A 20082-nucleotide genomic window follows, 5' to 3' on the forward strand; every position below is an offset into this window, starting at 1 on the left:
CATTGTTGTTTGCCAATTTAATCACAATGTGCCTTGGCATCAGTCTTTTGGGGTTCATTTTGCTTGGGACTCTGAGCTTCTTGGATTTGTATGTTTTTTTTCTTCCCTATATCAGGAAAGTTTTCTGTTATTATTTCTTGAAACTGGTGTTCTATGCCTTCCTCAGTTTTCTTCCTTTCTGGAACTCCTATTATGCAAATGTTGTTTTGTTTTGTGTTGTCCAAAGTTCCCTTAGGCTCTTGTTCTGCTTTTTAATTTTTTTTTGTAGAAGCTGTTCTACTTGGGTATTTTCCTTCCATCTTATCTTCTAGCTCACTGATGCGGTCCTCTGCTTCTTCTCAGCTACTCTTGATGCTTTCTATTGAGTTCTTTACAGCAGTGATGTCATTTTTCATTTCTTCTTGGTTTTTCCTCATTTCCTCTTGGTTCTTACTCATATTGTTGAATTTGTCTTCCATTCTTTTCAGCCACCTTATGACCTTTTGTCTGAATTCTTGTTGTGATAGGTTGCTTGTCTCTAGTTCGCTTACTTTTTTTTTTTTTTGGTGATGCCTGCTTTTCATATGCGGGCTTTTTCTTTGTGTCCACATGATCTTTCTTCTCAGGATATCTGGTTATGTATTGTAGTTCTCTCTCTCCTGCTTTGATTTAAAGCACATGTGTCAAACACAAGGCCCGCGGGCCAAATCCGTCTCGCCAGGCCTTGCAATGTGGCCCGCACTGCGCTGTCATCACTGCACTCCACTGCGTTTCCATCACAATGACAGTTTATGACTGTTCAGTAAACCATTCGGCCCGCGATTTAGGCTGGATTTTAGATTTTGGCCCCTTCTCTGATTGAGTTCGACACCCCTAATTTAAAGGAACAAAATACAACACAACCAGGTACAACACACAAGACACTGAACAGAAATGTATTCACGATATTAATAACCTCCAATAACGGTGACCACAAGAGAAAGGCAAATTAGGGGGTAGGAGAAATAGAAGAGTAAAAAGAAAGAAGAAAAAAAGGAGTGTCAAAATGAAATTGTGAAAAGGAGCCAAAAAAAAAAAAAGTGAGAGAGACTATAATGAGACTAACACAGAAATGAGGAGCTAATTATATATATGGGGAGAGGTTACTCCAATAGAATAACCATTAATCACAACAAATGCCTGCAACAAGTACCCGGAGATTAATACAACCTACAACACCAGCTAATATCAAGCAAGGAAAGGGAAAGCAGAAGTAAAACGCAAACTAAAACACAGCAAACAAAAACATACAATCAAACAAAAAGAACAAGCAAACAATCTCACAAAATAGCATAAAACTTCTATATAGTTAACATTCAAACAAGCAACTACAAAAGGACAAAGAGAAATTTTTTTCTTTTTAGTTAGGACAGCAAAAAGGCTGGTGTGTATGGACTTGGAGCAGGGGGTTGGAAATTAGATATATATATTATAAGTAGGGTGAAATTTTAGCAGGGGGTAAATAGAATAGGGAAAATATAGAGCAAGAAAGGGTTAAGATAAGGAGGACACCAAAAGGGGAAAAGTTAGGGAGAGTATGATGGCATAAAGATAGAATTGAGATACTGTGTTTTCCCGAATATAAGACATCCTCCGAAAATAAGACCTACTTACAAGTTTCCTTCTGAGTGAAATATAAGGCATTCCCCCGAAAATAAGGCCCCCCTAGGCTAAACATGAGAGATTTGGTTCACTGATTCTGAAAGAAATGGAGTCACAAGAAATTCACCAGGAAATTCAGGAATTGGATTGTTATGATGATGTTCCAGAAGATGAAGACATGATTGTCATTGAATAAATGAGTAACTTTTGATACTGTAGGATTCACAGTTTTATCTGGTTTGTGTTGACAACTACTGTACTACCGTACCGTATACAGGTAATAAATTTCCTTTATTTTCATTTAACAATAAATGTGTACTGTATTCTTCTTCATGGAAAAATAAGACATCCCCTGAAAATAAGACCTATCGCATCTTTGGGAGCAAAAATTAATATAAGACACTATCTTATTTTCCGGGAAACAGGGTAGAATAAAGCGATGGTGAAGAAAAGGTGAAAATAGACTGTAGAACACTAATCCCCAAGTAAAATATAAAGCAAATAAATAAAACTTAAAAAAAAAAATATTGTAATAAAACAAAAGTAAATAAAATAAAAAGTTAAAATAGTAGTAGTAATAATGCTGACTACAAATAAAAATGTAATAATTAAAAAGGTAAAGTCAAGTGAGAAAAAAAGAAAAAAAGTCTCTTGAGTAAATAATGCAAATAATGAAAATTTTTAAAAAATTAAAAATTAAAAAAATAAGTGCAGTAATAAAGGTCATTAACTTCCTCTATCATTCTGTTTGTCATGGTTGTTTCTATTATAGTTCCCTGTGTTTCACTGCTCCTCAGTGTTGTAATCCAGTCCAGATTTTTAAGCAGGCAGTGTCTTAATTTCTGGTGTTCTTTTATTTTTTTTTACACTAGGGTCAATTTGTGATTCAGCCTCTGGGTGGCAGTGTTTCTGGGTTGACTTCCCGGACTCTAAGGCCCCTTTAGCTTTTTCTCTGTGACACTCAATTGGTTTGCGGGCAAGTCCAAGTATACTGCACATCCCTGAAACTCTCAGGCTATCTCTCCGTGTCAGATCAAAACGGGTTGTTCTTTAGAAATCCCCCTTATTAGCAGCTCTGCGGAGCCCCTTCTACAATCACGGATTACACCAGCCCAACAGCCCCGGGCTTCTCCATGTAAACACCTCCCTGGTCCTCCAGCTCCTGCAGTGCGCAATGCGAGTTTCTGTCTTCTGCAGGGACTCACCCTATCCCCGCGAAATCTGCAGTAGAGAGCTTCTTTGAGTCAAAATGTTCACGCCGCCTGGGACTGGTGTTCTGGGGCTCACAGCTGCTCTGCAGCCGCCGCGGCTGTGGATATTCAGGCCTCTGACAAGATCCAGTTTTCCTTTCAAGATGGCGACATTTCCCAGTCCGATTGCTTTTATTCTTTATTTAACTTCAATGTCATATAACACATTTACACTTTCCCAAATTCAAATTTGTTTTAAGTTACACTCAGAGTATCTAGCTTCCATTCTTGAAGCCTGCAGGTATCTATTTTTATTAACTTTTATATAACCACCCCCTTTCTAAAATTATAAAGAAATATACACATACATTTTTAAAAATATATATTTTATTGATTTTTTACAGAGAGGAAGAGAGAGGGATAGAGAGTTAGAAACATCGATGAGAGAGAATAATCAATCAGCTGCCTCTTGCGCACACACACACACACACACACACACACACACACACCCTGGGATGTACCTGCAACCAAGGTACATGCCCTTGACCGGAATCAAACCTAGGACCTTTCAGTCCGCAGGCCGATGTGCTATCCACTGAACCAAACCGGTTTCGGCCACATACATTTTTTATATTAATTCTTCATCAAAGGGTAGCATATATTATAAGTACTGTTTTTTACCTTGCTTTTTTTACTTCATATATTATTTGAGTGTACATTACTGAACTTTACTCCATTTTTACAGCTACCTTGTAATTTTATTACTGTATGTACTATTGTTTCTTTTGCTAATAAGTCATTGATGGAGCTTTACAAATAATAAAAATACTGTAATGTGACCTTTAACTTTTATTTTTTGTTGTTTATTGTTGTTTTTCCATAGAGCTTGGGACTGCTTTGTTCGTTGCCTGGATCGTACTTATCTAGGCTCCCTTCTCAGTCATGTGATAGTAGCTTTGTTGCCTCTCATACACATCCAGCCTAAAGAAACTGCAGCTATATTTCACTATCTTATCATTGAAAACAGGTATTGTAACTGAAATTAATAACAAATGTAGCAATTTTTTATTACCCTATCTTTATGTTTCAAGGTATTAGGATTATTATTGATAATGTAGAACTGTTTATATTCTATTTAATTTATAGTTCATCAGTAACAAGTATATTGATATATTTTAAGACAATACATATTGAACTGATGGTTATTTCAGTTGTGACATGGTTTCCATTATAATTATATTTTAAATGAATTAATTAGTAGGTCGCAACTGAATTATTTTTCATCAATTTTGAAAAAGGTGAGGCAAATTTACCTTTCTTCTCACAGTTAAAAGGCATATGATTGAGTAGCATGAGAAAGTTAAGAGAGATATTCATTACTTTTTTTTTTTTAATATATGTTTTGCCCCGACCCGCGGGGCAACAACGAGGGCACATGGAAACCACCTAAGAGAATGAAGGAAACAAGGAACTCGAAGAATGGAGGCAAGAACGGGTTCTGATCAAGCCTCAAACTTTATTTTTTGAAATGGCAATATATATACAGCAGGAACAAAGGGGAGCAGGGTTGCCTACGCAGAGGGGTCTTTGGCAGTGTATAATTGGTTTAGGCACTGAGTGGCAAGGTGGTAAGGTGTCTGGCAACACAGGATTGGCTAACTGCCAGGGCCGTGTACCATTCCAAGGTGTAACATTCCAAGGCTGGTCTAGCTATGTGGGAGGATCAGGAAGAGGAAGTTGCAGAGATGCTAAGCGGCAGGTTAATCTTTAGCCTCTGGCCAAACCCTCAGGGCATCAAATAACTTCTGCTAGAAGGAACTTAATTCTATATTCTATTTCCTTAAGACGGAGTTGCTTGTTCAACTCTGATGGCTCCCAACAATATTTTATTGATTTTTCACAGAGAGGAAGAGAGAGGGATAGAGAGTCAGAAACATTGATGAGAGAGAATCATCAATCAGTTGCCTCTTGCACACCCCCTACTGGGGATGTACCCGCAACCAAGGTACATGCCCTTGACTGGAATCGAACCCAGGACCCTTCAGTCCCCAGACCAACGCTCTATCCACTGAGCCAAACTGGTTTTGGCTATATTCATTACTTTTTATAGCTTATCTCAGTTGAAACTTACTATTTCATTAGGTTAAATTTCAAACCAGTCTCCTTTCCTTTAAGCTTTTATTATTATACATTTCTTTATATTGGCCATATTTAAAAGCAATTCTTTATCTAGAACTTTATAACATGCAGAGACATTTTGTGGTCTCCATTTCCTAATTGATAGATTCTAAATTGCTTATTTTGACATTCATTGCATCCCAAAATCTGGCAATATCATACTTCTTAAAATTATTTCTCAAGATTTTTTTCAAAACAGGCTGTAACCATTCCAGATTGTTTATTTTTTTTCAATTGTGATTGCAAGAACACACATTATTCCTTTCCATTTTTATTCCTCACTCAAGGTTGCTTTTTAGCCCAGAATTTTGTCCCATACATTTCATTTTTTTTTCTTTCATTTTTCTACTTAACTGGTTCATTTTTTCTGAAAAGTTAGGATTTAAATATTACTTATTTACTTACTAATGTAATTGCTACTCCCATTTTTTATACTAACTGTCCAATGTTACTATAAAAAATTAATGAAAATTTCTGAAAGTACAGAAGAAAAGGCTAATGCAGTTTTTTAAGTTAAAAGCTTTTATATTTTGTACATTATAGAACTGTATAATCACTGATTGAGACCACTTTTATTTTATTTTATTTTTTATTATTTTTAAAAATTTCTTTATTGATTAAGGTATCACATATTTGTCCTTATCCCCCCATTCCCATCCCAAACCCCTCCCCATGCATGCCCCCATCCCCTCTGTTGTCTGTGACCACTGGTTAGGCTCATATGCATGCATACAAGTCCTTTGGTTGATCTATCCCCACCCTCCCCTACCTTCCCTCTGAGGTCTGACAGTCTGATGTATGCTTTTTTGTCTCTGGGTCTGTTCTTGTTCATCAGTCTATGTTGTTCATTATTTACCCTAGATGAGTGAGCTCATGTGATACTAGAAATACACTCATAAGAACTGAAAATGAGACAAGCAATAAGGTTATGGTGAGAGGCAAATGAATCAGTCTGTAGTGAGTTTCTTTCTGGGCCAACAGTTCTTTTGAGTACCAATTTCATTGTCAAACAGTTCCTTATGCATACATGTCAGCAATGATATTTCAGTTCTGGATGGTGGACAAATGGTGATAATGCAGGACAGACCCTCTCTGGTTTGGTCCTGGGCAACCTGCAGTGATGCACAGCTGTTGACTGCTAGTATAGCAAGGGAGCATCAGCATCTTCCATCTCTGGATTGTTTGTCTTCTGTTTTCATTGCTGGAGTAATCCTGTTAATTATTCTCTGTTGCAGGAATCCACATGGTCTCAGAGTTGTTCTATGAAAATATACAAACATATTCTCAACCAAAAGTTAATAAAGGAATCTTTTGTATAAATTTGACTTTATTTTTTGCCCAAACGATTTTCCTGTGGCTTGTTTTGACACCATGTATGTTTTACATGGGTGACTTACTGTTAGCATTACAAATGAAAGTTAATTTTCTATAGTGAAAATTTTCTAGATGTAATTTACTTATAGGATATTTTCCTTACATGATATTCTTCTGCTATCCCCCCTTTTTTGATTTAAATATTAGAAGGCTTTTGGAAATTTTACAATGTAGTCTTGATAGCTTTTAAATTTTAATTTTTTGCACTAAAATATGACTGCTTTAGGCTTATTACATGTTACCCAATTTTGCCATGAAATGAACTACCAATAAAAATTTTAGTTAAGACTTTAACAACAGCTTTTTGTCCAGTACAATTAATTTTTCTAGAATATTCATTTATTTCAATTAGCCAATTTAAATTAGCCTGAAAACTTGACTACTATTTTACTGTCAAATTTAATTCTCTAACAACCATCTTGTTTTACCCTGTAAATATTAGTGGAAAGGATTATTTGCCTTCTTGAGTAGGCAGGCCACTTTTAAAATACTTTTTGTATTATCATGAAAATAGTATATCTTTATCATAGAGGAATCATTTTTCTATCATTAAAAAATTCTATTTTACTCAATGCTAGGTAGAAGATCTTAAGCCCCTTGATTTAGGAAATTATTTCAGCTTTCTTTATTGTTACAAACTCAGTGTCTAACGCATAGTAGCAAATAGTAGTTACTAAATTTAATGCATATTTGTTGCATGAGTTAGTGAAAATGAGAAATTAGCATTTATTTTTCTTTACTTGAATTTTTTTTATGTGAGATCAGAATTCAGAATTAGGAAAGCCTTTATTTGTACACAGAAATATTAGAGTATTTATTTGAAGCAAATAAAAAATTATTTGTGTCGCCGAAACCGGTTTGGCTCAGTGGTAGAGCGTCGGTCTGCGGACTGAAGGGTTCCAGGTTCGATTCCGGTCAAGGGCATGTACCTTGGTTGCGGGCACATCCCTGGTAGCGGGTGTGCAAGAGGCAGCTGGTCAATGTTTCTCTCTCATCAACGTTTCTAGCTCTCTATCTCTCTCCCTTCCTCTCTGTAAAAAATCAATAAAATATATTGTAAAAAATTATTTGTGTCAATAGGAATTATTTTAAATATTCTCTAAAATTCTTAAGGAGAGTTTGGCTATCTTTTGCTGTATTACAAAACACTCCAAAACATAGCTTCCTAAAACAATTGAGCATTTAAAAAAACATATTTTATTGATTTTTTTACAGAAAGGAAGAGAGAGGGATAGAGAGTTAGAAACATCGATCAGTTGCCTCTTGCACACCCCCTACTGGGGATGTTTTCGCAACCATAGTACATGCCCTTGACCAGAATCGAACCCGGGACCTTTCAGTCTACAGGTTGATGCTCTATCCACTGAACCAAACCGGTTTCAGCACAATGAGCATTTTTATTTATTCATAATTTTGCAGTCTGGGCTGGGTTCAGCTGGTTGTATCTTTGGCTGGTCTTGCAAATATTATAGTCATTGGTATGACTTCAGTCAGTCTTCTGCTAGACTTGGCTGGGCCTCTCCCCTTTTCCATGTAACCTCAGAGTCTTTTGTCCATGTAGCCTGTCCTTGTTAGTGGCCAGACTTCTTCTGTGGTGACTCAGGGTTTTTCTTTAGCACAAACCTAGCCAGAAGCTGTAAGACTTTTTTTAACACTTAGGCCTCAAAATAGCACAGAATCTCTTCTCCCACATTTTGTTTGTTAAAGTAGGTCACACACCAAGCACAAATTGAATAGAAAGTTATTATACATGGATGTATATACTAAAAATATAGTTTATTCACAGATTGCCATGGGTTTTTTTTCCCCCCTTAGGTTTGATGATTTGCCACTCTTAATTAGCTGAGCATTCCTAGACATGGTTAGAATGAATATTCTGAATGTCATTAACTAACTAGCACTTTTAAATGTACATTAAATTGACCTTTATTTTAGCCTCTTTTTATATATTTTTAGTGTTCATTCTCTTTGCAAATAATTCTTTTTCTTCCAACTGACAATTAGGGATGCTGTACAAGATTTTCTTCATGAAATATATTTTTTACCCGACCATCTAGAATTAAAGAAGATAAAAGCAGTTCTACAGGAATACAGAAAGGTAATTATGTTTTTTAATGATTTTGATCAGTGATATAAAATTATTCCCAAATTCCAGTACATTGAAAAATATTCTTTATATTCATACTAAGCCATAATATAGTCATATTCTAATGGTTAATTCCTGGTGACTAGATCATTCTGTCATAAATCCATGATTTTTAGAAGGAAGTTTTAGCATTTAGTTGAAAGGTGTAATAGCATTAGATAGAACAGAGAGCCTTTACTATCTAGGCCAATATGCCCTACATATAACCCCCAAACGAAGCTACCATGGCTGCATGCCCTGGTTTAAGAAAGAAAAGCTGTGGGATTCTAATTATTTTGTGCTATAAAGTACAGTATGGAAATTCAGGTCTAACTGATTTCTGAGCTTTAGAAGGGGAATAATCTATAATTCCATCATTTTGAAGTCCAATGAAGTTGGATTTGTAAAATTATTAGTGGTGATTCCATAGAATTTTAGGGTAGAAAGTGGAATACCTGATCTTGGGTCCGATTGGCAGAGGTATTTACTACAGACCCTCTGATACGATAGGTTCTGTAGACTTTATTTCTCCTTTAAAAGGTAATTCATGATAGTTAAAAGAAAATTAGTACTTGGAGTAAGGAAGGGGTGAATTATTTGCATAATCTATAGACTTGGCTCAAAGCTATTATGTAGCCCTTTGTAAGTTAGGGGAAACTTGTATTTCTTACCAAGAAGAGAATTTATTTTAGATAAGTAAATTCCTATGTAATTGTTTTTCTTCAGCTTTAAAGATGATAGAATGAAATCCCTTTCCCTGAGAATTGCTTAAAATTACATGCTATCCAAGGGAAGAGATTGAAATTATATTTAAAACTGCTTTTAATAGGGGTGTAACTTAACTACTTTAATGATAACTCTAGGCCCTAGAGTCTAGGGACTCAAGACTTTCCACTGGTTCCTAAAGTGATTAATGGATTAGATGTACCTCTCTGTGCTCTTTATGTAGGAAACCTCTGAGAGTACTGATCTTCAGACAACTCTGCAGCTATCGATGAAAGCAGTCCAACATGAAAATGTAGACGTTCGTATTCATGCACTTAAAAGCTTGAAAGAAACCTTGTATAAAAATCAGGTATCCTAAGATACAATTAAAAGGCTATAAAAAAGAAAGTTTGGAAGTTTAAGACAAGATGACAGATTGGTGTAATTGCTTGCAGTTCAGTAGGTTCATTGAAAACAGTGATATTAATTTTATCTAGATTATAAAATAGACAATCCTCAGATTACATACGTCATTTCATGGTTATGTTGCCATCTCTTATTTATTTATATTTTTAAAAAGTTTCATCATTTTGACATATGTACATTGTGCTTTATGTTTTTTATTATTTACTAGAAGCTCAGTGCATGAAATTCATGCACGGAGGTGGAGTGTCCTTGAGCCCAGCCTGCACCCTATCCAATATGGGACCCCTTCAGGCATGTCTGACTGCCTGTTTGGGATCAGGCCTAAATGGTCAGGTGGACATCCCTCTCACAATCCAGGATTGCTGGCTCCCAACTGCTCACCTGCCTGCCTTCCTAATTGTCCCTAACCACTTCTGCCTGCCAGCCTGATCACCTCCTAACAACTCCCCTGCCAGCCTGATTGATGTCTAACTGCTCCTCTGCCAGCCTTTTTGCCCCCAACTCCCCTCCTCTGTTGGCCTGGTCACCCCTAACTGCACTCCCCTGCAGGCCCAGTCACCCCCAACTTCCCTCCTCTGCCAACCTGGTCACCCCTAACTGCCCTCCCCTGTGGGCTTGATTGCCCCCAACTGCCCTCCCTTGCAGGCCTGGTCCCTCCCAACTGCCCTCCCGTGGTGGCTATCTTGTGGTGGCCACCTTGTGTCCACATGGGGGCAGGATCTTTGACCACATGGGAGTAGCTATCTTGATCTTGTGTGTTGGAGTGATGGTCAATGTGCATATTACTCTTTTATTAGATAGGATAGAGGCCTGGTGCATGGGTAGGGTCCAGCTGGTTTGCCCTGAAGGGTGTCTTGGATCAGGGTGGGGGTTCCCTTGGGATGTGGTGGTTTGCAGGGTGGCTACACCCCCTGGAGACCCAAGTGGAGGCCCTGGTATGTGGGATAAATTTATCTTCTGTAATTGAAACTTTGTAGCCTGGAGCGGAAGCCTAGGCCAGCAAGGGCAGGCAGAAAGCTTGGCTTCCTCCATTGCTGGGGAAATCCAAGCCTCCCTCCTGCTCTCTCCAGCTCCATGGCTGTTGCCATTTCTGTTTGGATTTGTTTACCTTCTATAATTGAAACTTTGTAGCCTTGAGTGGAGGCTTAGGCTGGCAAGGGCAGGCGGAAATCTTGGCTTCCTCCATTGCTGGAGAAACCCAAGCCTCCCTCTTGCTCTCTGTGGCTGTAGCCATCTTGGATGAGTTTATTTGCATATTTTCTCTCATTGGCTGGTGGGCGTGGCTTGTGGGTGTAGTGGAGGTATGGTCAATTTGTATATTAGTCTTTTATTATATAGGATTTGCCACAAGTAAAGGTCAGGAATTGTTATCTTTCTTTCTTTTTTTTCTTTCTTTCTTTTTTTTTTTTTTTACTGTTTCACTTTAATACTGCTGTGTATGTGTTCCATGTGAGTGATGTAGGTGCTTATGCAGGTGGGTTCCGACTTATAGCAAAAATTGAAAATTGTAGTACATTACGCCATAGGAACGGATCTCCGATGTAACCTGAGGACCTACTGTATCTGATTCAGAATTGGCAATCCATGTGGTGTCCTTTAAGACTGAATATCAGTGCTTTGCAAAGGTTTTTTTTTTTGTTTGTTTGAAAGGCCATGATTTGATGGTCATATGGTAGGTACTGCATCTTTCTGAGTAAGGATGCATGTTTTTTAAAAGTAGCAGCTTATGTGAGATTTCTCTTATAATTTCCTATAGATACCTGTCATATACTAGTAAAATTTTAGTAATTTTGCCATTTTATATTTGACTGAATTAACTTTATTAGTTTTGACGAAGCTAAATTTTTAAATTTACTTTTTCCTGGGCTGGTGAACTTTATCCTTTTTCTTGCCAATATAATGTCGATTATCTCTAATCTTGATAATAGTGAGAACTGAATTTAAAATGCCAGATCACTATAAATATAAAATGGAAAAATGTAACTAAGGTACTTAGTTTTGCATATTAATCCATATGATATGAGTCTTAAGACTCTTATGAGTTTGTGTTATGTTTGTTTTCATGATGGAAGCATTTATTTAGGGAAAAGATATACATGATGGTAACAGGTACATGCTTCTGGGTCAGTGAACTTATATAACCAATGTGGGGAGCAGCAAATGTGGAGATGGTCCTACCATATGTGAAGAGCTTTGAATCTCCTTGAGTGTGTGATTTATGTCATATTTACTGTGGTCCTATATTATCAGTATTAGCCCTGGTCCGTGTTTCCGATGGTTAGTGTGTCAACCCCAGCATCATAGGGTCTTGGGTTCAATTTCTTTAAGTATGTTTTCGATATCTTGCTCTCTCTCATCTTCTGGGACCCCCATAATTCTGATGTTGGTTCGCTTAAAGTTGTCCCAGAGGTTTCTTACATTATCTTCAATTTTCTGGATTCTCTTGTCTTCTTGCTTCTGTGGAGGAGTGTATTCTGGCTCTTTATATTCCAAATCTTTGACTTGATTCTTGCGATCTTCCATTCTGTTTTTAGGACTCTGTATAATATATTTTATTTCAGACAATGTATTCTTTATTTCTTGTTGATCCCTTATCATTTCTTGTTGATTACTTATTAATTCTAGTTGATCCCTTTTCATATCCTCAGGTCTTATTGACCTTTTCTAGGAAATACTTGAAAAATCTTATAAGCATAGATTTGAACTCTATATCCAGTCTCTTCTTTTCCTCCATTTCTTTCGTTTGTGATCTATTTTGTTGTCGCATTTTCGCAGCTTCCCTGATGGGGCGGAGTTTCAGGGTGGAGCCTACAGCTTTGGCTTCCGTCAGCCCCGCCCTATGGAGCTCCTGAGTTTCAGGGTCCTTCAGTACTTGCGGCAAGCACCTCTTGAGAGAAAGGTGCCCTTGATTTTCGCCTGCTACCAAACAGTCTATGCTCTCCCCCAATGAGCCCGGAACTGGGGTTCAGTTCAGTTGGTAGTGGGATTGGAGGTGGCGTTCAGAGCAGTCTGGAGCCCCGTCTCCTTCCCACCAGGGCAATCCAGCGGCACAGCCAACCGTCCCTTCTCTGCGCTCAATGTGCACGCCTCCGGGACCTCCTTTTGCCGCTCCCCCAGGGTTCCGCCTCACAGTCCATCTCCCTATGGATGAACCTGGGTCTCCGGGGTCTGGCCTAGAACTGGGGTTCAGAGCAGTCGGAACTGGGGCCCAGCACAGTCGGAGCTTTTATCTCCTTCCCGCTAGGGAACTCCAGCCAGGCAATCAGCTGCCCCTTCTCTCCGGCTCCGTCCTCTCCGCGCATCGTGTGTCTCCGTACCTTAGGCTTTTACAGCTCCTCCACGCTTCCTTCTGGGTTTCTCCTTGCTTCTCATTGTAGAATTTCCAGTCAGTCAACTTTCCTACAGTTCTGGGTAATGTCCATTTTATATTTTAGTTGTATTTTATTGAAATTGTTGTGTGCGCTGCGGCTAAGTGTTTACCTGTGCAGCCATCTTGGATTCTCCTTGAAATGTTTTAGAAGTGTTGGAAGATCTTAAAATTCTCAATTCTAAACCCAATCAATGCAAACAATGTATTCCTGTATCTAGTTGACATACTATCTAACAAAGGACAATTATAATATGAATGTTTGTAAGTTGATTAATATAAGTTAAGTTGGAGACTGAGCTACTTTGTTATATTTACATATCTCTGGCTCCTCATTTCAGCTAGATTTATTTTGAGTCTGCCTCCATTCAGCAGAGCTGGACAGGACCAATATATTTATTGATTCCACTTAATATGTTTCCATACCAGAAGCAAGGGAAGTTATGAGATGAAGCTACCCAGAGGCTTGGTTCCTCATTTTTGTGGAACTGAAACCATCAAATAGCTCAGGTCTACACTCACTTTGTATGGCTAAGTCTAACTTAATTAGTTAATAAATATATTGGGAATACTTTAAAACACAAATAGGTCTAAATAATGATAGAAAAAATCAGTTGTTTTTAAATATCTTTTTAATTGATTTCAGAGAGGAAAGACAGGGAGGGAGAAGGGGGAAGAGAGAGAGAGAGAGAGAGAGAGAGAGAGAGAGGGGGGGGGGGGGGAGGGAGGGAGGGAGGGATATCAGTGATGAGAATCATTCATCCCCAATAGGGGATTGAGCCTGCAACATGGGCATATGTCCTTGACCAGAATCAAACCAGGGACTCTTTATCCACAGGCCAACGCTCTATCCACGGAGTCAAACTGGGAAGAGCTTAATTGATTAATTTGAAAGAGAGAGAGCGGGGGAGGGAGGGAGGGAGAGAGAAAGAGAAAGAGGGAGAGGGGAGGGGGGAGGAATGGAGGTGGGATGGAGAAAGAAAGAGGCATGTATCTGTTGTTCCACTTGATTTATGCATTCATTGGTTGATTCTTATGTGTGACCTGACTGGGGATCGAACCTGCAACCTTGGTGTATCGGGTTGACACTCTAACCAGCTGAGCTACCTAGCCAGAGTGAAACAATCTTTTATATATATATTTTATTGATTTTTCACAGAGAGGAAGAGAGAGGGATAGAAAGTTAGAAACATTGATGAGAGGGAATCATCGATCAGCTGCCTCTTGTACACCTCCTACTGGGGATGTGCAGGCAACCAAGGTACATACCCTTGGCCGGAATCAAACCCGGGACCTTTCAGTCCGCAGGCCAACGCTCTATCCACTGAGTCAAACTGGTCCTGGCAAACAATCAGTTTTTAATTTATAGAATGATGATATATTTTTTTAATCTTTTAAAAATCTCTAAATCATTATTTTAAAACTTCTACTTAATTCTAAATGTTAGATTAAATAATTACCTTTTAGTTGGTTTATTTTAATTATGTCAACATGTCTTCACATATATGTCAAGCTGCCTTGTGTGTTTAAAACTACATTTTAACCATTGTTTGCACACAAATTCCAAGAAATACAGATGACATTTATAAAAAATTAAGATTATATGGCATCTAAAAATAGGCTCTTTATATATCTCAAGTCAATTCTCTCTAGATATAGTCAGTCTGTATTACATAACTGGCTTTACCATGCTATAATTTTTTCCCTCAAAAACCATTTTAGGGTGCAATAAAATGCTAATTTCTGCAATGACTAAAATGACACTTTTTAACTTTGTTATAATCTCTGCTGTAGTGAAGTTTGAAACATTATAGATATCTCTATTTTACTTTTCCACTTGCAGAATTTAGTTTAAAGAAGTTATTTTTTTTTTCAAGTTTTAAGACTTAGTAGAAGAGAAAGATCAGTTATCATTCTGTGTAGGCAAATTTTCCTTCTTTTGGGGATGAAGAATAGAGTTGGTTGCCCACCAATGTGCATATAATAAAATTCAAAAAGAGGCAAGGCTTGACTTCTACCACAGAGTCAGGGAGACCTCATGTAGGAGCATGTGATCAAGGGCCATCTTATAGAGAAAGCAATCTTCCCCTCCACGATCATTCTTGGGCTCTTACTTTAATATTACCTTAATGGAGGAACTAATGTTTATTTGTACCTCTTTTTTTTTTTTTCTTTTTTTTTTTTAGTATATATTTTATTGATTTTTTACAGAGAGGAAGAGAGAGGGATAGAGAATTAGAAATATCGATGGGAGAGAGTCATCGATCAGCTGCCTCCTGCACAATCCCCTACTGGGGATGTGCCCCAACCAAGGTACGTGCCCTTGACCGGAATCGAACCTGGGACCTTTCAGTCAGCAGGCCGACGCTCTATCCACTGAGCCAAACCCGTTTTGGCTATTTGTACCTCTTGGTAGGCTTTTCATACCCACATTTTTCTTATAACAGCTTTAGTTGAAATAATCAACTTGCTACCTCTGATTACAAAAAGTAAAAGAACATTAAATTAAAACAAATGAAATGATGTTTAAATATTCATTTCGTGTCTCTCACAAAAATTCATCTTTTTATGTTAAAAGCAAAATTATGATCAGATTAATAAATTTGAAGGGATTTAGAGGACTTTTGTTGTGGTAAAAATCCACAGCATTGGAAAAAAGCCAACATAAAAGCTATAACTTAAAATGTGACCTAAAAGAACAGATGACAGGATAAGAGGTGTCCAAAGAACTGTCTACTTGGAATGGACAGAGGCAAGCATATATGTGATAGTGACTGGAAATTCCATCTAAAATGGTTTCTAACTCAGATCTATTGCTGAACATAATTTTGGAATTTTAAAACATGACATTTCAGGTAGGTGATAGTTATAACATGTTTTTCACACATGATAATAAAAATTACCAAATTGCATGGCCTCATGTGTCAATGGACCTCGTGCTTTTAAGTTTAATATAGGGATATATGACTAGCAAAGGATCTCTCCTCTTAGCAGTCCAGATTATTTCTAAGCATTTGACATGATCATGGGGTAAATGAAAGTTCATATTGATCATCACCGCTGAGACATAAATGGCTATAGCTGAGAACTCAAGGAGATTTTTAATACTCTTAGGGAAAAGCCGCAACTGCCACACTTTTTCTACAATCGTTCCTTTAAAATAAAACTCCAATGCTAAGAGAATAACTAGGCAGTGTAAGAAAGTAAGTGCACTTGCAAGAGTCTTAAAAGTCTGATTGAGTGGTCTGAATAAGATACAATGGCTACAGATTGTTAAAGGGTATTTTTAAAAAGTGAAGTTAAGCCGAAACCGGTTTGGCTCAGTGGATAGAGCATCGGCCTGTGGACTGAAAGGTCGGGGTTCAATTCCAGTTAAGGGCATGTACCTTGGTTGCAGGCACATCCCCAGTAGGGGGTGTGCAAGAGGCAGCTGATCGATGATTCTCTTTCATGGATGTTTCTAACTCTCTATCTCTCTTTCTTCCTCTCTATAAAAAAAAAAAAATCAATAAAATATATTTTTAGAAAAGTGAAGTTAATTTAGAACCAATATTTACCTGGATACATTTGTTTTAAGTTGGTAAAAAGAAAACTAAAAAATGTTACGTAATTAAATAGAAGTAATGGTTGAACGTGTAAATATTTTAAACCTTGTGAATATATAAAAGACTACCGATTTTTATACTTTAAAGGAGTGAATTTATGGTATGTGAATTATATTTTAATAAACCTTTTTAATTTAGAAAAGATAGCACAGGAAGAGCATAATCTATACTAATTAAAAGCGTAATATGCTAATTAGACTGAATGACCTACCAGACATCATTCTGGATGTCCTTCCAGATAAAGCAGTGTTGGCAGAGGCTGAGGCAGTGGTGGTTAGGGATGATCAGGCAGGCAGTAGAACAGTTAGGAGTGATCAGGCAGGCAGGCAGGCAGTGAGGCTAGGGGTAATCAGGTAGGCAGGCAGAGGGGTAGGGGCAATCAGGTAGGCAGGCATACTGGTTGTAGGTGATCAGGCAGGTGAGCGGTAAGTAGGCATTGGTCCTGGATTGCGAAAGGATGCAGGCCGGACTGAGAGGGATCCCCCCACCAGTGCACGAATTTCATGCACCGGGGCTCTAGTAAAAAATAAAAGTGAAAAGTAATCATGTAGCACAGCAAAAAATGAAACAAATTAATAAGTAAAAATTCTGGTTCTTTGAAGAAAATTAGCTTAATAGATACATTTCTAATCTAAAGAAGAACAAAAAGCAGGATGCACAAATATGCAAAGAGGAACTAATCAGACAGAAATAACAGATGAAACTAAGAAAATATTTTTTAAAAATCACAGAAACTGCATGCCCCACACTGGGAACTAATCCTGCAACCTGGTCATGCACCTGACTTGGAATCTAACTGTGACCCCCTCAGTTTTAGGTTGCGGCTCAATGTCTGAGCCATGCTGGTCAGGCCAAAAGCATATAATTTTTTTAAGGAACAATGTATAAAAATGTTCACTAAACTTCATAAAGATAGCATAAAATAAATAAAATTGAAGATCATTATTACTTACAGATATCAAAACAAAAAATGTAGATGAAATATTATCAAACATAATTCAGTTTCACATTAAGAAAACGTTCAGAAACAATGGTAAATTATTCCAGGATTACAAGAATGGTGCATATTTGAGCACATAGGAGCCTGTTTCTCATGGTGCAGGAATGGGCCTCCTGCTGACACAGGGTGGCTGTACTACCTGGCCCCCCACGCATACTGGAGACCCTAATTCTTTGCACAAGAGGCACACTTGAGCACCAGTGACTTGATTATCGGCGCACAAATGGGATCTGTTTCTCATCGTGCCCACATGGGATCCCTGATTCTCAGTGCATGCAGACTGAGTGCCTGTGATTCCAGTTCATGGCACACGTGCACACAGGGACTCTGATGCAAGCACAAGGCCATAGCAAGTGACAGAGACTCCGATACTCGATTCTTGCCATGTGCGCATGGGGTTTCTGGCTCGTGGTGTGCATGAGGGGACTCTGATTTTCGATGTACATGCACAGGGCCTTCTTTTCAGTATGGCACAGGTGGAGTTTTTGATTCTAGGTACACACATGAGGCCACACTGAGAGCTAATGACTCTGATTCTTGGTATGCATGGCTCCCACTGACCCACGGCGGCCACACGTCTCAGTTTCGGACCTCTTTAGTGAGGCTCAGGTGGTGCAACGCTCCCACTGCACATGGCTCAGGCCCTTGCAACTTGACGTTTGGACCATCTGATGATAGAGTGGGGAGACAACAAAACAATTCATAGAGGAATTGTTGAGAAAATAAGTGAAATTGAGGAATGCAATATGACAGAAAATAATTCAGTGTAATGGTCATACAGTTCATAAACTGAAAATTAACAATCTATGCAAAAATCAAGAGAAATAAAAAGTGATATAGCTACAATCAAAAACACTATGGAATGTTTCAACAGTAGAGTAGAAGAAGCGGGGGACTGATTTAATGAGTTAGAAGATAAGGTAGAGAAACAAACCCAGCCTGAACACCAAGTGGAGAAAAAAATTAAAAAGCAGGAGGGGAGTCTAAGGGAATTTTGGGACAACACAAAATGAAGTAACATATGTATAATAGGGGTGCCAGAAGGACAAGAAGAGCAAAAAGGATTAGAGAATCTATTTGAAGAAATAACAGAAAACTTTCCTGTTATAAGGAATAAAAAAGTTGCACAAGTACAGAGTCCCAAGCAAGATGAATCCCAAAAGACCCACACCAAGACATTTCATAATTACAATGGCAAATGTTAACTACTAAGAGAGAATTTTAAAGGCTGCAAGAGAGAGACAGTTACCTAATTTTCTTTATTTATTGATTAAGGTATTACATATGTGCTAAAGTCTTAATTTTCATGTACGGCATGTGGACCATAAATTTTGTCCCTTAAGTCTGAATTTTATTAAATCGAAGCCCACAAAATTTAGGGTAACTGTATTAGAAATGTCTGCATTACACATATATATACTTTTTGAGGAAATAGATGCATTATCAGTAAAAGTAAGATTACTTATTAACTCTACTAATATTTAACATTTATATTGACAAATGAATTTAGAGAAGAGAAAAGCAATCAGAAGCTCATGAATTGGAAAAGATGTAAAACTCTTTGCAGATTATATATTAATATACTTTGAAAACTGTAGAGAATTCATATTAAAACTCAGACAACAAACTAATTCAGTAACATAGAATATAAAAATCAATCACCATAACAAGCAATAACTGGTAGAAGACTTGTTGGAAAACCCAATTTATAGTAGTAACTGAGAAATATACGTAAAAATCAGTGTCATAATAAATGTATTAACCAATAAGAGGAAAACTTTAAAACAACCCTGAAAGACACAAAAGTGTAAAATATTTTTTTATTTTTTTTAGTTTTTTGGTTAATCCTCACCTGAGGATATTTTTTCCATTGATTTTTAGGGAGGTTGGAAGGAATTGAGTAAGGAGAGTGAGATAGAGAGGAAGGGAGAGAGAGAGTGTGAAGGTAATGAGAGAAAAAGAAACATTGATGTGAGAGAGACAAATTGATTGATTGCCTCCGCATGTGCTCCAACTGGAGTCAGGGATTGAATGTACATCCCAAGAATATGCCTTTGATTGGAATTGTACCTGCTACCCTTCAGTCTGTGCTCTGATGCTCTAACCGCTTAGCAACACCAGTTAGGACAATTATGCTCATTATTTTTAAAAATATATATTTTATTGACTTTTTTACAGAGAGGAAGGGAGAGGGATAGAGAGTTACAAACATCGATCAGCTGCATCCTGCACACCTCCTACTGGGGATGTGCTGGCAACCAAGGTACATGCCCTTGACTAGAATTGAACATGGGGACCTTTCAGTCCAAAGCTTGACCCTCTATCCACTGAGTCAAACCAGTTAGGGGTATGCTCAATATTATAAAGATTTTAATACTCTCTATTGAATGCAATCTGAAAGAAATGCCAAATTGTTGGTTTTTTCAACTAGAAAAGTTTATACTAATGTGCATATGGAAAAACAAACATGTGAAAATAGCTAGGAAAACTGG

The 20082-nt window shown here is 37.7% G+C and overlaps 1 protein-coding gene across 12 annotated transcripts in view; it reads left to right on the plus strand.

Annotated features, from left to right (window-relative positions):
* Positions 1–20082, plus strand: part of ATR (ATR serine/threonine kinase) — a 192446-nt gene that overhangs the window by 88647 nt on the left and 83717 nt on the right. For all 12 annotated transcript variants that reach the window (XM_036447780.2, XM_036447781.2, XM_045584129.1 and 9 more), the window contains 3 exons: positions 3694–3837; positions 8367–8460; positions 9437–9562. In XM_036447780.2, the coding sequence (XP_036303673.1) occupies positions 3694–3837; positions 8367–8460; positions 9437–9562 (364 nt within the window). The remainder of the gene's footprint in view (positions 1–3693; positions 3838–8366; positions 8461–9436; positions 9563–20082) is intronic.

The sequence above is a fragment of the Pipistrellus kuhlii genome, unplaced genomic scaffold (assembly GCF_014108245.1).
Source record: "Pipistrellus kuhlii isolate mPipKuh1 unplaced genomic scaffold, mPipKuh1.p scaffold_m20_p_2, whole genome shotgun sequence".
Lineage (NCBI taxonomy): Eukaryota > Metazoa > Chordata > Mammalia > Chiroptera > Vespertilionidae > Pipistrellus > Pipistrellus kuhlii.